This window comes from Lytechinus variegatus, chromosome 16, assembly GCF_018143015.1.
Source record: "Lytechinus variegatus isolate NC3 chromosome 16, Lvar_3.0, whole genome shotgun sequence".
Classification (NCBI taxonomy): domain Eukaryota; kingdom Metazoa; phylum Echinodermata; class Echinoidea; order Temnopleuroida; family Toxopneustidae; genus Lytechinus; species Lytechinus variegatus.
The window spans coordinates 11345339-11364788 of record NC_054755.1 but is presented as its reverse complement, the minus strand read 5'-3'; the positions used below and the strand labels follow the sequence as shown (position 1 = coordinate 11364788).

At 34.7% G+C, this 19450-nt stretch overlaps 1 protein-coding gene across 1 annotated transcript; it reads right to left on the bottom strand.

Annotated features, from left to right (window-relative positions):
* Positions 1-228: 228 nt before the first annotated feature.
* LOC121429946 lies at positions 229-13485 on the bottom strand. The gene is made up of 7 exons (XM_041627207.1): positions 12972-13485; positions 8580-8650; positions 7380-7526; positions 5979-6010; positions 5325-5394; positions 2351-2585; positions 229-1676 (listed from the first exon to the last, which is right to left on the bottom strand). Exons 1-7 carry the CDS (start codon positions 13181-13183, stop codon positions 1460-1462), a joined length of 984 nt encoding a protein of 327 aa, XP_041483141.1. The 5' UTR covers positions 13184-13485; the 3' UTR covers positions 229-1459.
* Between the last annotated feature and the right edge of the window lie 5965 nt (positions 13486-19450).

The following is a 19450-nucleotide window of genomic DNA, read 5'->3' as shown; positions in this document are numbered from 1 at the left end:
TTAAATGATTTTGTTTATTGATAAAATGAAGGTACAGGGAAAACCATTTTCAATTTTCCAAGAAAATGGCATTTCATTAATTTCTTATATACCATTCGATATGTAGGAAAGCTGCTCACATGTGATGTCACAAATCAAATAATTAAAATTCTCATAACATTTTTTTCGAATCTTTGATGGATTTTTATATTTTTCTTTAAATTCTATAACCGAATTTTGCTTTTATAAAGTGATATCATATATACAAACTCATGTACAAAAGTGAGCACACAATGTATTCAATTAATGCCAAAATTGGTTTCTGCCCTGTAACAATGAGAGAACAACCATTTCTTTAAATCGATGCGATTTGATATAAATAAACCCCAGTGATTATGAATACAGATAACCTGACCAATAGTATATCAACATTGGCTATCATTACAAATAAAACCATTTTGAAGTCAGATTGGTTTTCATGAGAGCAAAAACAATTACACAAACATATTTGATGCACACTCATCCAAGAATTTACGATATCTTCTTATTTTTAGTTTCATTTCGTGAAAATCATGTCACAAAGGCACGATAGACCCCTTCTTTATACAATAAATTGAGGTCCATTTTCGGTTGAATCAATGATATTTCTGAGGAGAAGTTTATCAGGGGAGATCCTCCAACTATAAATCAAATATCGATTGCAGTGTCGTTAATTTTTTTAGTAAAAATACAAAATCGGTAAATATAATGGAAAAAAGAAACAAAAGTTTGATGTCTTTAGAATATGAAATATATATATGAAAGAGGCAGATAATGTTTAAAGAAACGAAAGGTTATTGTACAAAATGAGCATGCACAGTCTATAAGATGTCTATTTATTCCTTTTTTCGTCTTCATTCATCTAACATTTTTCATGTTTCATATTCTGCCAATAGATGGCGACGATCAAATAATGATAAAGGCTACATTAATTATACAGCCGCTGCTGAATTTCTGAATTTAATGAACTTTATATCAACATTCATTTCCGCTCCTTCAGGTAAATTTCATTTTCGTTCCTTTTATACGGGCATATCATAGGATATACAAACGGCTAACAAAGCAGTAGGAGCTTGCCTGCTTCATAAAACTGAATTATGTTCAAGAGTCAAGACTTCTATTTCCATTTCCATTCAATCATGTTAACATGGAAGTCTAGTAATCTTTCTTAAAAAGATCAACCACAAACTTGTCTTCCCGAAATAAAAAAAAACGATTGCAAGTCATGTTGACAACTAAACTATGACGAGGTCATTTAACTTTGTTCCACTTGTATGAGAGCGTTTTCCCTTTTTTAAGACATAGGCCCTAAAATAGTGTGAAGTAATAAAATTCTAATATATTTCATTTGATTATTTTTAATTTAAAATTTTAAATCATTCCATAAATGCTACAATGAAGAAATAAAACATTCACAGCTTTAGATACGTTGATGATTGCCTTAGATACAGTTTTCCATGAGAGATTTGCCTTCACTGTCTCTTTTAAGCATGAATGCACCAAAGAAGCTGTCCGGATCCGATCGGGAATACTCGATAATACGAGTATCGCCGAAGTTGGGCCGAACAGCCAAGTAGTCTCCAGCGGCAAGGTAAACCACTCCACCGACGTAACTTGAGTCTTTCTTGCCGGAATGGCTGAGATCAGTGTCAGGCCGTCTGCAAAATAAAACATAAATTAATTGAAATAAATAATAATCCGTATACCACCAGTCATATAATATGATTTCACAATCTTTCAAAACGTTAGTAAATATTGGAGAAGTAACGCTATATCGTTTAAAATTGCAGTATGTTAGCCTAGTTAGGAAAGGTTAGGTAATTATGCTTCAACTTTGGACAACTTATTCGTCTTTTTTTTAAATTGTAATGAAAAGTTGTCTTCTGAAAACAATGTACAGTTTCAGTTAGTGAGGCAACCGGACACTCATGGGTTGGGGGGGGGGGGCTATCAGTGGGAAAGACGTGCGTACCCTATCCTACATTATTTATTTTATTGCATTAATGACTTCTTCGGAAGAATGAAGCAATTATCAACCTCATATTTTTGTTGTCAATGGAATCTTTGGCAACATGTGTAAGTGTGCGTATGTCTGCGTGGAGGGAGGGGGGGGGGTGATCATGACAATCACCATATCAATCCGAAGCGAGATGCCCACAGCCCCCCTCCCGAACTATTAATAACACCTGCGTTGTAACTTTTCATTTAAAAAAAAATGGGATACCCCTGATTTCAACCCGTGAACTTCTTTCACATTTTGATGGACCGCCACTATCCCAGCAAAATTAAAAAAAATCAAATGAAATAATTAACAATGAAATGGTATTCTTACATTTGCTGAGTAACGGCAGATCCCATAATAATTGAAGCCTTCCGTCTTCCGCAGCTACCGTATACGATCAGCTGATGTCCTATGGTCCTGGTCAAACTATCATTGAAAGTGACCTGGCTGTAGACGAAATAGTAGCCGGCTACGGGAACGAGGAGGTATCTGTCATCTACCAGCTCGAATCCTGAAGCTTCAATGAATGAGTGGTTTTTGGTGCTGACCCACTCGAAAATCTGACCTACAGAGCAAATCGAGAAGAAGAGGGTCGAGAATAAAAGATGAGATATTATGAAAGCTAGAAAGAAAATGTGTTGGTTCAGAATTACCCATTTGAAATTTTGAAGATTTTCATTATTACGATTATCATCATCATCATCATCATCATCTCATTACCATTTTTATCATTATTAATACTGTTATTAAAAAAATTAGATTTAGATAAGTATCCAATTTAGGCAATTTCATTCAACTGGCTGAAAAAAATGTCAATTTTTGAAGTTGACCCCCCCCCAAAAAAAAAACCAACCACCAACCCACAAAAGCTTTATACACGGAAACATGATTAGGCAGTTGTAAAAAGAGGTCTTCGTTGTTTTTCTTCTAAAAATTACATTAAAAATCAATTTATTTTTCTATTTTATTGAGAGAACCTGTCGGATATTCTGTTTTGTCTAACTGTTACCATAGGAAAAGTCAGACATAATGCTTCTCATCAAAGCAAAATGAACGAAAGCTATCAGATTTAAGTCTTGTCAGACAACAAATGGTGGTAAAAAGCTCACATGCACACCACCCTAACCCTATATCAACGATGATGAAATAAAGGAATCCCAATTAAATTATTAAAATAATTTTACGTAGATGTATAGCGCTTATCAAGGAATGTCTCCATAAAGTTTAAAAAATTAATGATAATGGAAGGAATGCAGGGGCCGTGCGGAACGGTTTTGAAGGGGGGGGGGGGTGACCCGTGACCATCCAAAACATTACAATGAATTGGTAGTTTTTTACGCTTTGTAAACGGTTTTGGAAAAGAAGGGGGGGGGCTAAGGACCACCAAACCCCCGTTTCAGCGGCCCCTGCAATGTATCAGTAAGCGCTTTAGAAAGTAAAAAGAGAAAAGGAATTTCAGGCAAAAGTGCTGAATTGGTAAATTATAGTTAACCCTCACCACACTTGACTCAAATCTTTCAAGCTCAACTATCGTTCTAAAAAGAGCGAACAAAGTGAAAAGCGAACAATAAAAATGCGACGCATTTCCTTCGAGATACATGCAAAGTTAACAAATCAGGAGAGCGAAAGTGATGAAGAGAGAGAAGAGGATAGAAATATAGAGATAGAGAGAGAGAGAGAGAGAGAGAGAGAGAGGCAGATAGATAGATATAGAGAGAGAGAGAGAGGGGGGGGGGGGGGAGAGAGACGGAGGAGATAGACAGACAGAGCGAGGGGGGGGATATCAAAGGGACTCTGATAGGCAAGGACGTATCAATATAAAAAAATATGAGCTACAAAGGTGCATCTTCTTTAAACTGTTGCCAAACCACCAAATTGAAGAGATAGGAAGGAGGAAGGGGGGGGGGGGTATAGATGGGTGACACTAGATCTCTTTTCATTCCCCTCCTCTATAGATTAAACTGCAATTACAACCACCACCATAATTACGCTTGAACCGAAAGAAAGTTGTATATTAATTTCCTTTATTTTTAAAAAGTCCTGAATGTTTTTTTTATTAATAGCCATTACCTGATGTGCCGTTTCCTTCAATACAATGATGATATAAAAAAGTAAAAAAAAGGGAAAATCGTATAAAACATAGAAAACAACGAGATCTATCTAAACAAATAAATTCCAATGTCGTCTAAAGTCGAAAATGAAAATTACCGATCTGGTAGGGCCTATTTCATATGAATCGACATTTAAACAATGAAGAGTGCCATCTGGCGAAGAATTCAAGGAAAAAGAGCCAAAATAATTAAAATCCCCTCGGAGAAGGTTGATGCGCATCTTAATGTGTATTATCTGAACTTCGGAAAGTACTTTAGGAAGCGTAATAACAATTCACCGGAATTAAACAGGAAAAAAGTTGAATATGCAAATGCGATACATGGGAACTTGCAGAAAACTTACCCCTTTTCAATTCAATTCAAGCAAAAATTAATTTTTCTTCCAATTGGTATTTCATTCATTTTTCACGTGAAGAATACAAATCAATAATATAGTATACAAAACAGTGAATATGAATATACACTGCAAAAACTGGTGTTAATTTTACACCAGACCGGAATCTATATATGACCACACCAGAGAAGTGTTGAAACAACACCGGTTTGAAATTAAATCGATGCTGTTTTAACACTAATTGGTTCTATATATAGGTGTCACGCGCGTAAAACATTCTCCATAGACTTGTGTGTTAAAAAGGCACTTAAGAATAATTCATAAAAAATAAATGTGAAATTAGAGGGTCGAATGTTAACTTCCTTTGGATAGGATATATATCTGACATTCCATATCTGACCGGAGAAGGGTATCGTAGCCAGCTCATTTTAAAAATAAATCGCCATTTATAAAGATAACTATGATCATTATGATGGGATCAAATTCATCAACTGAAACAGTAAAATAGCCCAACTCTTCCGCCAGTCAAAAATAGTTCCAAATTATTGATATATCTTCTCAATTTGGGCAAAGGAAGTTCAGTAGTTACAATTTCTAGAATCAGTGATAGATTATGAATCATATTCATACACTTTTGTCAATCAGCATTGAAAAAATTCGAATGGGTTGGGTCGAACGAATATCATTTTTAGCCCTCCTGATGTAATTAGGCTCGTGGTACCTATATACGCCTATCTGGAATTAATCCAAAACCAAACCGGTGATATTGTGAGACTTCTCTGGTGTGATCATAATATAGACTCCGGACTGGTGTTAATTAACACCGCCGTTTTCGCAGTATAGTATTTAAATCATTTACCTTCTTTCAGGCTTGAGTTACCATCCTTTGGAAGTAGATGGGCAGAAAAACGATCGCCATACTTGGGGATCTGAGAAAAGAAGCAAAAACAATTTTGAAATGAAATTAAAATGAAGACGATCAGGATGAGACAGCATGTAACAAACACTTTCTTACAATCGAAAAAAAATCAATAATAGAGGAATTATCTCTTCCTTTTTTTTTCAAACGGTACTTAATACGTATATGCTGGATTTAGTCTTTATTGGTGCAACCAACGTAACACAGTGACCTATCATTTCTTATAAAACGCATGGACACCCTCAATTCTTTCTATTTTTGAAAAAGTTTTTGATTTAGTAATTGAACACGTATCAAAATTTTATTGTAAGAAAAAGATCCATCGGCAGATTTGTCTCATTTATTCTTTCAAGATTTGTTAAAAAAGGTAGGATTTTTTATTTTCTGTTTATCATTATTGAGGGAGGGGGACCTGTGCGTTTTTTTCTTTAATAATGAAATATTCACAGATAATTCACGCACTACTTTCATGACGCATTGAGGGGATGGGGGCGACCAGTGCGTTTCTTATTTTTTTTTAAATAATAAAATATTCACAGATTATAGGTGAGTTTATGCAGAACTGTTACAACAAATTTAAAATCACATTCTCACCTGAGTATCTATAACGTTGTCTTCCTCATGTTCTGTGAATGATAAGAAAAAAATACATATATATTTCTAAGTTGTGTTTCACTCAAGATGTATTCATCACTATTTTAGTTGTTCAGTTTCCCGCTTTCAAATTCCACTGGGATCAGTGTTATTTTCTCGATTCATTATTTTTGTTACTTTACCCTTTAAAAATTAACGTGTGCATTACGAAGAAGTGACAACCAAGAGAAATAAAAAATATAAATGATGTTAGGGACTTTTTAGAATATAGTTTTGCTTTCAAGAAGTATTGTCTAAATAAACACTAGCAGACGAGGAAATATCACGCCAGTCAAGTTTAGGTTGCATTTCCTGTCTTATCTCGGATTGCATTATAGAACTGAAAGTCCAAGTTCGATTTCGGAAAATACCCTGAATAAAATTTTTGACTCATTTGTCATTGATTTCATTTGAATATAGAGTATATTCAATAACATTTCTTTGCATCCCAACGCTTGTTTTCCTTTCCCCCGGAAATGGAATGCAGAAATTGTCGACCGTTCCGGTAAATTCTTCACCAGGAGTTAATTCCCCGGGGTGCTTCACCAAAACAATAGGCCATTAAACTCCAAAACCATATTAGCCAGAACATACTTTATGACACTAATTCAAGAATAGGATAGTTACGTGTGATTTGAAAAATAAGAAAAAAAACCCCACCAAAACCACACCACCCCCAAAACTCCCGCTCGGCCGCTCGCATCGATCTTTTGTTCATGATGAGAGGAATAATATGATATTGGCCTCTTGCCTGTTCAATGTTCTTCACCCCTGCTCCGATACGACATTCCCATCATGACGATTGAAAATTGGCAATTTGACGGTTTAAAGCTAATATAAAGACTACCATAATGTTTTTTTTTTAAACCGCGCCAGTGGTTAGATAAAACCTTAATGGACCAAAAAATAATTGGACATAGTGGTTAAGTGGTTATTGGACGTAATGTACTTAATCAGTTGTCAATCCAATTGTTTTAGTTCTTGGTAGAAAAATTGGAATAAACCTAATTTCATACAAAAAAATACGAAAGAACAAGTGGGGATACGACATCATCCGCCAACCTAATGAATATTCATGAAGACGTGCCTCGAACGGTTTCACCGGAATAATGCAAATCTTTAATTACTTCATCATTTGATATTCAATTTTGGTGAAATTCTCAGCATTTTTCTTTGTGAATGTTACTACATTTATTGAGATATAAATATCTGTAGTCTGGACCATCCCTTTAAACCCGAGTTTAGAATACAGGCTAATGGGTTTAGCGCATGTAGTACGAGAGTAATGAGACTATGTGCGAAGTATATACACCACCCGCTTGTCCACCAAACTAAGAAGATCAAACTTGAACTTTAACTTACCACTTTCTTGTTGTCCATCGCTGAGGGATCTCCGATTTCTTCCACTCCTACCCATACCCATTGAGTAACGACGAGTATTACCCCTGGGCTTGTCCCTCAGGCCCTGTGTGCTGTCCGTACAGTTACACTGTCTGACATTTCCTTGAGCTTTAGAAAATATCAGGAAAATTGAAATTCCAAACAGGAAATTATTGTGTATTAATTTCAAAGTTGAACATTAAAAAAGGTAGAGTAGGTTTATGAGTTTGGAGATTCAAGGAAAACAAGACCTGAAGTAAATAATGAATAATAAAAGAAAACAAACGAATTAATAATAGATTCCTATCAAAATTACGAGAATTTCTATAAAAATATATATTGTTTATAAAAAAATTGTTCATTTTGTTTGAAATGTTAGTTAAGTGACCCTCGAATAAATATCTATTGAAATCTGGGTCGATTGTTTGAAAGAGAAAATGATCAAGTTTGAAAATAAGAGCTATATTTTTTTCATTTAGAAATAAAATTGATGTAAATGATTGAATCGAATTCCGATTTCCTTATCGTCCCTTTAACATGTTAACATCTCAAGAGTTTAGTTCCAAAATAATGTATCATTAATCATACTTAAGAGAAAGGTATTATTATGCTATTATGATATGATGTGAGAAGAGGCATATCATCACATCTCTTTATAAGAAAAGATGTGAAAATAATCTAATTATTCAATTTTAGATTGAGATTTGTTTACGTCATTCACCTTTTAATTTCAAAGATAGATAATCACTCTGCAATTGTTATATTCATCACAATTCAGTAAGGAATTTACGTTTTTGAAATACAAAACCAATTAGGCAAATGAAAACAATACATCATCAGGTCCTACACCATAACGCTATAGGCAAATGCACTAGCGGATCCAGGGGGGGGGGGGCACATGCGACTCGAGCCCCCTTTTGAGAGTAAGAATCAAAATTTTTAATGTCAATATGCTATTTTTACCCAAGTGTGCCCCCTTTTGAAAGCGAGGACCCCGTTTTGCTAGTCAAATTGTCGCCGACGAAATGACCTTGAATTTTAGATGAAAACTTTTTCTTTTTCTCGCCAAATTTTCATAGGGAAAATGTGCCCCCTTTTGGAAAATCCTGGATCCGCCCCGGGGCGTCAAATAGCACATGTAAATTGTAAAGTTTGAAAGAGTGGAATATATGGATCACATACCATTCTGTGTTATTTGAATTCTATCCATGCGGCTTGAGAGAATTCTAACATTCTGTTGCAGAACTGCGATTCTATACAATATAAAATATTGAAAAGAAAAGAGAAGAAAACGAAGAAACAATTTCGTGACTGATGATTCACTTATATTATACATTTAAACAATAAAAGGAAAAAATAATTCTATATACGACTTCAAGGTAAATATCACTCTGGCTACACGTTGATTTGATAAAAATCGTAAGGAACAACAGCTTGAGCTAAGTCTGGAGTAATAACAATATTTCGCCTCGGAAAATAGCGCTATTATGTAATAATTTATGTGATGATGATCATCATCATATCATTATTATTATCATCATTATTGCTATCATTATTATTACTATTATTACTATTACCATCATATCCGTCGGAATATTTTTTTTAAGTTCCATGTTCTTTCTATTTTTTAATAACCTATATTCACATCTACAATGCATATAAAAGTTAAAAATAAGTTCTGAGTTAGAGGATTATGAAAAGAAAATGAAAGCATTTCCTATATTGGACTTCACACTTGAACCGGCACCGGAAACACATCAATTACAAAAAAAATGCGAGTAAAATTCCTGAAATATGAATTCGAAATGCAACAAGTAACGATATTTTTTCAGGAAAATGTTTTACTGATTACATTGAATAACCTTATAGTATTTGTGGTATTCGAAATATAATATAATTACCGTAATCTTTTTTTATTTTATTTATCATCTAAAGAAATTACATAACAAAATCTTGAAAAATAATGAAACGAATCACAAGGAAGCTCTCTCTCTTAGGTGATCCCTCCACTGTTCTGAAGATTCGCGTTTTGAGTCCCTCTTATCTTTTTACCTCAAGCATTGATATAGATCAAATATCTTAAAGCAATGTAATCCTGAACTATAAATAATCACGATGACAATATCAAAAGTAACGGTCGTATAATATGATTTAGATTAATTTGACACTGATTTCCTTCTTGAAAACCTACGCCTTAGGTTGGGTTTTACACATTTGAACAAATTTATTTAGATTAATGTTTTGTTGTCCCTTATATAATTACACTTCTTTTAATCTTTGCAAAGAACTTTCACTTTCGGTATAAAAGGTCATCTGTAAGACTGAGGGGAGCGGAGGGGTTACACTGCAGTAATTTTTGTTGCAACGCTGTTTACTTTGAACCTTACTGTTGTTTACAAAGTTTAAACAAGTGTATACAATTTTAAACAACAAACTTTAATTTTAAATACTTCTCAATAATTCAATAATTCTCAATAAACTAAACACGGTTGTTTAAACTATTGATTAACTGATGCAAGGTGCATAAAGGAAACAACGTTGGATAAAATTTTTAAACATCGTTATTACTGTCCAAAGAACTGGGGTAGAATAAGGGGTATGAACTCGTCTAAAAGGTCTCCCTTGCTTTTCACTGCATAATAAATGAAAGCACTCTTATATAAATGAATGCGTTTTGATTCACTTTTATTTTTTACCTCAAGTCTTTTGTTTCAAGAATAAATTTCAACTTGCCCGAGCCCCATCCAACCCCCTTTCCCAACGTCCCCCATAAAAATACCACCTACCCCCAACTATAACTACCCCCTTGACCAGAGTTTATAACTATCATCACCAATCCATGTTAGTTAAGTATTCATTCATCTATGACCCACGTTGTGAATATCTATTTACAAATTAATGTTCGATGCATACAAGCTAATGGTCTCTCTAATGTTTATAAATTAGTAGAATGGGTCTTACCAAAACTACGGGACAGGGGTATTTTCCATTTAGAACACACTGCAATACCGAAACCGATACATCTATAATGTGAAAGTGACTATTCTAAATGTCTAAAATTAATCATATTTCCTCGTAAATCATGTAAATCGTTGAATAAAGAAGAAACGTCGCCATTGCGTTATTATGACGACTGTTTGGCAATACAAAGTATTGTGAAACAATACCGTTTACCTGGTTTAGTATGGCAGAATATAAGTGCAAGTCCTCAAGATGTCACATGATTTCAATCCAAGTCGATTGATCTTATCGTTGGGATAATGATCTATCCAATCATTCAGGGATTACAAGATTTGTCTTCTTCAATGAATTATTTATCTGAAAGTTGTAGATAAAAGCTACTTCTAGATATTTGCTTTCATTTATTGTTCTTCATTTTAATGCCCTTTATTTAGATAATGTCCTTCACTGTAAAAACGCTGTTTAAAATTTCAAGCAGGCTTTTTTAAGCCAGTCACTCTAACATCATTTTTTTTTCAATTTTATTTCAACAAGATGTTGAAAACGTTTAAACAATTAAAAACAAATTCAAACAATTTTGTAAAAGTTTAAACAACTTATTGTTTGAGTTACGGGCTTAAAGAGCATGATATATATTTTTTTTTATTGTGTTTACTGTAAGTTAATTGGAATAACTATAAGACCACAATAAGACGCAAATAATAATCACGAATATATTACAAGGAATTTACATTTTTTTTTCAAATGTTAAATGTGAATGGAAATCGGCCCTAATCCCCACAATGTAATATAAATCTTCAACTATTGTTGGACCACACAAAATATTTTAAACCGATGTAAGATTCAAAGTGTTAGTTTTAAACACATTGGTGTTACTTCAACACCTGAGTGTGTGGTGCTCTCGGAACACATACAGACTCAAACTAACTGGTGATTCTCTTAAGTGGGCACTCCAGGCTGAAAATAATATAATTTGAACAGATTAAGAAAAACCAGACAAACAAAACGCTGAAATTTTGATCAAATCGGAAAAGGAATAACAAAGTTATGTCATTTTCAAGAAAGTCTTTATTTCGGTGAAACAGTTCTATGCATGTATTCATGAATATTCAATGAGCAATGTGATGATGACATATCCCCATTTGTTCTTTTGTATGTTATCATATGAAATAAAGTTTATTCAAATATTTCCTTAAAGAATAAAAAATATTTGAATAAAAACTGCATTAAATATTAATTGCTGTATTACGGGGAGACATATCAAAATGAAGCAATTATGATTTCATGTAGAAACATAAGGAAAAAGAAAGTGGGATTGTGACATCATCAGCCCATCAAATGAATATTCATGACGATGCGCATATAACTGTTTTCACAATATATTGCTAGACTTTAAAATTCCATAGCTTCGCTATTTGCTATCAGATTTCAATTAAATTTTCAGCATTTTGCTCTGTTTATTCAGATATAAATATTCTCAGCCCGGAGCACCCCTTTAATATCATAGATTTCGACAGTGTATTACATGGTGGCTCACTGGTAGAGCGTCCGCCTCGTGAACAGGAGGTCGTGGGTTCGATCCCCGGCCGAGTCAAACCGAAGACTTGCATAGATAGATCGATTTTATTTTCACACGGTAAAATACACAGACAAATACAGAGTCTGTTTTGCATTGGTAATGCCTAATTTTAAGCAGTTTGGTACAGAGGTCCTCTATATAAACAATCTTTTTTTTCTCTCGCCCAAACGAAATTTATAGACAACAGTACTTTGATATAAACATAACCATATCCACAGTCAATAACCACACAATCACCACGTCCACCATCACAAAGAAAACGTTAATATAAACAGGAAAAATAACAATAACAACAACAAACAATGAAGAAAAACCCCAAACAAACCATAAATCCCGTCTCCGTCCAAAACTTCACTCTCTCAAAGAGCGGCGACTTACTTTTGTTTGACAAGCGCCTTTTATTGGTATTGTCCGTCCTTAGCTGCCCTGATATTATGTACGACTCCATAATAAGATTTAGCATTTTAATCTGACAGAATGAGAAATCAACCCCCTTACAATCGCTTTTATGAATTTAGGGGGATGCAAAGTCAATGCATGATGATGGGGTCTTGTAAAGCACCGGTATCCGCCTCAGCTGGGCGCTCATGGCGCTTGCTAAAATATAGGAAATATCTTACAAATTTCAATGTCTTCAAACAGTGCTTAGGATCATCGTTTGGCCAATTCTTCTTACTTGCAGAAGCAAATTCAAAATCGTTTCTTTAGATTAAAATTTGTATCATATAAATCTTTATGATGGAAATTTTTAGACGATTAGGTCTACAATAAGATAAAGAATTTCAATCTGACAGAAATATATCGAACATTTTCGTTTAGGAGTATTAAAGGGATGAATCTTATAGATTTTGAGTGTCGGATACGTAAAAAGTCGATGCATTACGTTTAGGATGATGTCAGTTGCACCAACGAAATTGACACCAGACATTTTGGAGCTTTTACGCTATTTCCAATGGGATATCATTGGTCGATTTATAATCGGATTTGTTGATGTGACTGAGTTTGAATCAATGATATTTGTATTTAATTCTTACTTGTAGAAGACCACTGTGAAGGTGCAGATGACTCCGATGAACAGCAAAACTTTGAAGACGTCGACGCAACTAAAATTGCCCGACTCCTTTTCCGCCTTCGCCTTCAGCATGGCTAGGTGTTCGATGTCGCTCATCTTCATGTGTTTCCGACCTTCGCTGATGTTGATATGGCAGTAGGCGTCGGGATGGAGGGCTTGTTTATCGCTCGACATCGTGAACGTAAGACGGACTCGACAAAGTTCTTCAGTTTACTTGCGGGAAATTTGATAGCAAACGCTTAAAGTCGAGTTATCGATGGAAAGATTATCGACAACTGCTGTATTATATTTTCTTCTTGCCTCTTGCCGGAATTAGCAGTCGATTAAATCTCTAAAGTTCAACAGTTGTAACTCCCTCTCTCTACTGACTTGGGAGAGTGGTTTTGCTTGCCTTTATATAGCGCTGAGCTGAGAAATACGCCCTCGATGCCAATGGGGGTATTGTGAAATAAACGCTGAGCTGAGAAGATGACGCGAGACTGATGTCACTTTCCTGTCAGCAGGGGGAATCCCCGCATCGGTCGCCTAATGCGCATGTGCAGTCAGGACCCAGTGAAAGTGGCGACGTATAGTTTAAATCTACAGACCCCGTTAGATTATGATGGTATTTCATCAGCTCAATATATTAATTTTCAGAATTTCAGAATTGCCTTTTACTAAGTGCAGAGCGGGGAGGGGAGGGTGGACAGAGGGCGTGGCCATTTTGACCAAAGTGCCCCGCCTATACAGAGTTGAGGATGAAAATATTTTTTCAAATGTTCATGCCTACTTATGACAAGAGTTCAATCATATTAAATCAAAATGGACTGATGAACGCTGGGGAAAATAATTCGGAACAATGCTAGGAATACTGAAAATTGTGCTTTAAGTGCTATGTACAGTATCATTTGAGGAAACTAAAATGTTATCTTAAATAATGTCTGCTATTATAGACTAATCAACCTGTTCCAATAACCCGCGTTCGATGTTATATAAATACAATGTAAAGCAAGCAATTTTAACAGGTGCGTTAAATCTCACATGATACATTTGCCAATATATATTTTCAACACTGTCATATCATTATGTTAACACGAATGAAATAATCACAAACACAATTGTGACGTTATACAGGCCTAGATAAAGGTTATCACTCTCTATGTTGAAAAAAACATAGTGGCAGTCTCATACACTGGATATTTATTGCGGTAATATATTTTACAAATTGAAAAATTAGGAATTAAAGGAGTGTATTTCTTAATAACAAGGAGTAATTCTGATGTGAATGAGAATCGAATTATTACACAACTTTCACCATTAGTACACTGACAAACCACAGCTTGGAAAATGAAATCTATTGTGACAGGACTAATGGAGAAAGAGAGATAGATGAAATAATATCATAGTATGCACTAACGTAATAGTAATTCTAGATGAATGATTACATCTAGGCCTAAGAGTTTCATCACTTTCACCGCTGAGAGCGGGGAAACCCACCGTCTGCAAAACACATAGACCGATCCCTTCCCTTCCCTGCACTGTCTGTGACCTTCCTAAGACGTATGCCATTTCCAGGGATTCCCCGGGAATTGCAAAAACACTTTCACGCGCTCTCTTAACTGAAAAAACAACAACATGACAGGTGCGATGTCATTGCCAGAAACATTTGGAAAAACGTCGATTTCATCATAAATGCACTTTCATAATTTTCTTTCACAAACTGGAAGTGCTGCTGTTGCGTTGGTTAAGAGAACCAGATTTTTGATTTCCTCTTAAAAATACCCTTTTAATTGTATAATATTTCCGAGTTTCTTTTCTGGTGAAATAAAACATGCTCTGACTCTATGGAGTATGTGGAATCATAATTGTAATAACTGATCGGGTATCAAAATGACAATCTTTAAATTACAAAAGTACATAGGCCTATATAATATGATTGATTATTGGAAATTAAAAAAAAGAATATAAATAAAAGCTAGTTTGTGACATTGTCGGATGTCGTTGTTTTGCTCAAATAATATTTTCTCAACATGCATGTGAGACTATAAAATGCCAAAGTTTTTTTATTCCGTTTACAGATCAAAGGAATTTTGTGTGAATAATGTCAAGAAAACCAAGATCACAAAATGTGGTAGCGTTCCCGCATTCACTGGGGTATCCTTTTGGGTTGGTTATTTTTTTTCACTTACACGCAACCATCCACAAGAAACAACCACCCACACACACCAACCCCTCACTCACTCACAAACCTATTTACACCTGCACACACAGTTCTACCTATAACTGACACACAACCATCCCTTAATCAGGCACCACACCCACACTCACCTACAGATTTTTTTAAAACAAGTTCACACCTAGTTAGCAACGATGCATTTAGCATTTCCATTTATTTGAAAGTATGATAAAAGAGCATTGTAGATGTTTGCTCACGGGCAGAACTGCCGCGGCCGAGGTTCGAACCGCGGACTTTTTCATGTATAGCCAGGCGCCTTAGACCACTCGGCCACGGCATCTCCAATAATAACGTCACTCACCCACACACAAACTTTTTTTATCAACCTACATACCTAATTTATATCATCCCTCACTCACGTACCACACCAATCCACCTACACGAATACTGTCTCTCACTCACAAACTGATCAAAATCCCACCCACACAAATCCACCTACCAACCTACACACACCATCCCTCGTCACGCACGCACCTACCTACCATACACAAATACCGTCTCTCACACACAAACTCACTAAAACCCTACATGCGAATCCACCTATTAACCTATACACATAGTGTATACAACCCCTCACTCACTCACCACACCCACTCACCCACCTATACTAATTCCACCGCCTCTCACTTCCCACCCTGACAAAACCAGGCAAACTCACCCTCTCCCACACAAATCCACCCACCCACCTACATACATTAAGCCCGCCACCCACTCATCAACCCACCTTATGCACCCACCTACGTACCCCACACTCACGGCACGATTCCAAGTCATCCAACATATGCACCAACACACCCTTTCATCCCTGTACCGATTACCGATCAACAAACGTCCTACGCAACAATCTTTTCATCCCACACACACACACACACACACACACACACGCCTACACACACACATCCTCCCTCCCTCACACACACACCCGCACATCCACACACACAACCGTCGATATCAGAGACAAAGCTGAGATGACCTGACATCAGTAAAACATATTTTTTTCGAAATTCAATTATAAGCGATTACTCCTTACGAATGGCATATTTCCCCGCAAATGGAACGTCCATTTCTTGGGGAAAATAATGAATGTCTGCATTACATCATTTTTTCTATGAAACGTCGTGGCGGTAGGAAATGGTAATGACAGACCCTGTTAATTTATCTCACTGTGTATGTGTTCATGCTTTCATAATATTGTATTTCAGGATGCAGACAAGTAAAGTGTAAGCGAAAGAAAAACAAATATTATCGGATTACAATTTTCCCACCTTCTGCAAAAATACTCTGAAAATAAACTTTACAAGTAATTAACTGCCTGAAAATGAAACAAATCATATCATCTGCAGACGTTATTGTTTTATGTATTACAATTTAAAATTTTCAAAGCTCTATCATGTGTATGAAATCCTTTTTGACAAAAGAGCAAGCAAAATAACACTGTCCGGAAGGTTATATGGTTGCTGGAAAATGAAAGGGCAAGTTTGATTGAAGTATAAACCGAATTAATTCAAAGTAAAAAAAAACAAAAAAACCCCAAAGTACTGTTTACGATAGGTATAATTGAAAAGACAAAGGTATTTACTTTTTAAAGATCCTATAAAAATGTTTAGGATTAATATAAAATCCAAATTCGACTGGAAACTAAACGCAACTGATCCTGGTGTGTTTTCATTCCATAAACTTCAGAGCGTACTTGGATGGAATTCATTCCAGATGATAACAGAATTAGGTACTATTTGTTCTGTATTTTACTGACTTAATTAGAAATAACATTCGAATAGACTGAGTTTGTCAGACTTTTCAAATTTATTCATACATGTATTCACATTGTCACTTGATACAAACATTATCGCTATATCATCAGTATTCCCCTCGTGTGAAAAAGTGAAAAAAAGATTCATGGATTAAAAACACAGTTGAACACATCAAATATTATAAGCGAACCGTTCAAATCGAGTAACAATGAAAAAAAAAACATTTTGGCAGAATTGAAAAAAAAACATGAACATGAAATATGTTCTGAAGACAAATAATCGAAAAAGATTAGATTGAAAATAAAGAAGACTACATATAAAGCTGTAGAAAAATAGACACTCTTCAATTTTTTGGTAAGGCTAAGAAAATATATCTGAATAAATCAACATGAAAAATGTCATGCCAACTCATAACTAATGAACACAGCATCCAACAAAATGGACAAAATATCATCTGTTCAACACATTTAAGCAGTATATAGACATGTAGAGGTACAATCCTCTTCAGGAGACACTTTCGTAGTATCTTAGGAGACAGTTTCACAGGATCTCTTGATCCAGATTGGTAAATGTACACAGGAATTTTTACACAGCAAAAAATGTGGTGTTAACCGGTGTACATAGAGGACCAGACCAGTTATTTTACACCGGTGTTAAATTGGTGGTGTTAGTTTTACACCTGTAGGTGTTATTACAGCACCTATGGTTGTTACATTTACACTCTCACGACTCTTTGGTGTTATGTTCAATCTCTAGGGTGTTATTTTAACACCTCAGGGTGTGGTCCTCTATAATTGGTGTCAGTTTTAACACCACAGTTTTTACAGTGTATGTATCGTTAAACGAATTAATTACTATACGCTTTCTAAATCGACAATGCGCAATGGGACAATGTACTTACTTATAAAAACAGAAAAATAAAACTGTTAATTATTGATTAAATTACCATATATTTTCACCGCGTAATATGATTCCCTTTTCGGGGTAAAACCTCCAAACAAACACATAAGAAGGTAAGAGTTAGAGGTGAAAAAATGTTGCAATTTGACTCTCGAAATGTGATTTAGACCTCATGAAAATTGGTGTACATCTGTTGGTTAATGAAAGACAATATACCACCGGAAAAAAATATTAGACGATCTCAGAAATATATAATCCAACGTGATCAATCTATCATTACGTCACAAACATAAAAACAACATATACATGTATGTACGTTAATTGGTTGACTCAAAGACCTCGAAAATTGAAAGACATACAATATTGGTGGAATAATTTACATTATGAACAGGATGACGGTGCAAATGTGATGTAAAAGAGTGTGTAAAGTCTTACATTTCTCTGAGTTGATTTAATAATGAAATTTAATTTGATCAAAATTACAAAAACAATAATGATTTATAATAATAGAAATGATTTTACGAAAAGTAAAAATAAGAATGATAACAATTGAAAAGTAATAAAACATCATCATCAACAAACGCAACAATGAAATAAAAAAACAATCACAATAATAGCAACACTGAAAGAGGATAACATCAAATCACGATGATAATGATACAAAAATACAATAATAATTAACAACTTACCTACAAGATCAAAGGCGCCTCTATACGAAACTCTGAAAATTAACTTTCAATTTAACTCTCATTTGCAGTCATTTCATGACATCATGAAGTGGTTATTATGATATAAATAAACACACATAAATTACAAACATACCAAAATAAGTTGACTCCGCTTTACAGTGATACTTCTTAGAAATAAAGACAGTTGTTACATGGATATTGCACTAATGAGTCTAGAATTGCTATATAATTTCTTGCAAGAAAATCAACCTATAAATACCTACTGTACTGGTTTGCCCCCACCATTTGAAATCTCTCTGAAATAATAATCATTTTGGTGTGGAACTATTGTACATAAAATATATGTTAATTCTCCGCCTTGTTAAACCATGAACTGAAATACACCTCATCAATAATTAGATACTATTGAAGAGACAGTTTATCATGTATAGAATGTATTGTCTTGGAAAAACACATTTCTTTTTTGGCACTTTGTAGAAATATGCAAGTCCACTTAAGCATGTTAAGTGTTTAACAATAACTCTTATTATGATTTATACCTATACAGACCATTGAAATACATGTAACACTAACACGAAAAAAGGATCTGTACAAATTTACTATTTTAAGAATAAATAAGACGTTTGTCTAGGTTACATGCTGAGAATACGGAACTTGCATACTGTTGATAGAAAATATATTTATGCACAATACCTGAAATCGTTACGCGACACAACCTCGCTATTACTGTTTCCCTCGTTGATATATCACATTAAGGCACTTTATAATAATACTCATACATAAAATATGAGGATAAAAGAAGCCCATTCAGTCATCGCGAGAAAGTATGCACATCACGAATGATTCTAATCTTTGCCTAAAAATCTGAAAACTTTCTTATTGTTAC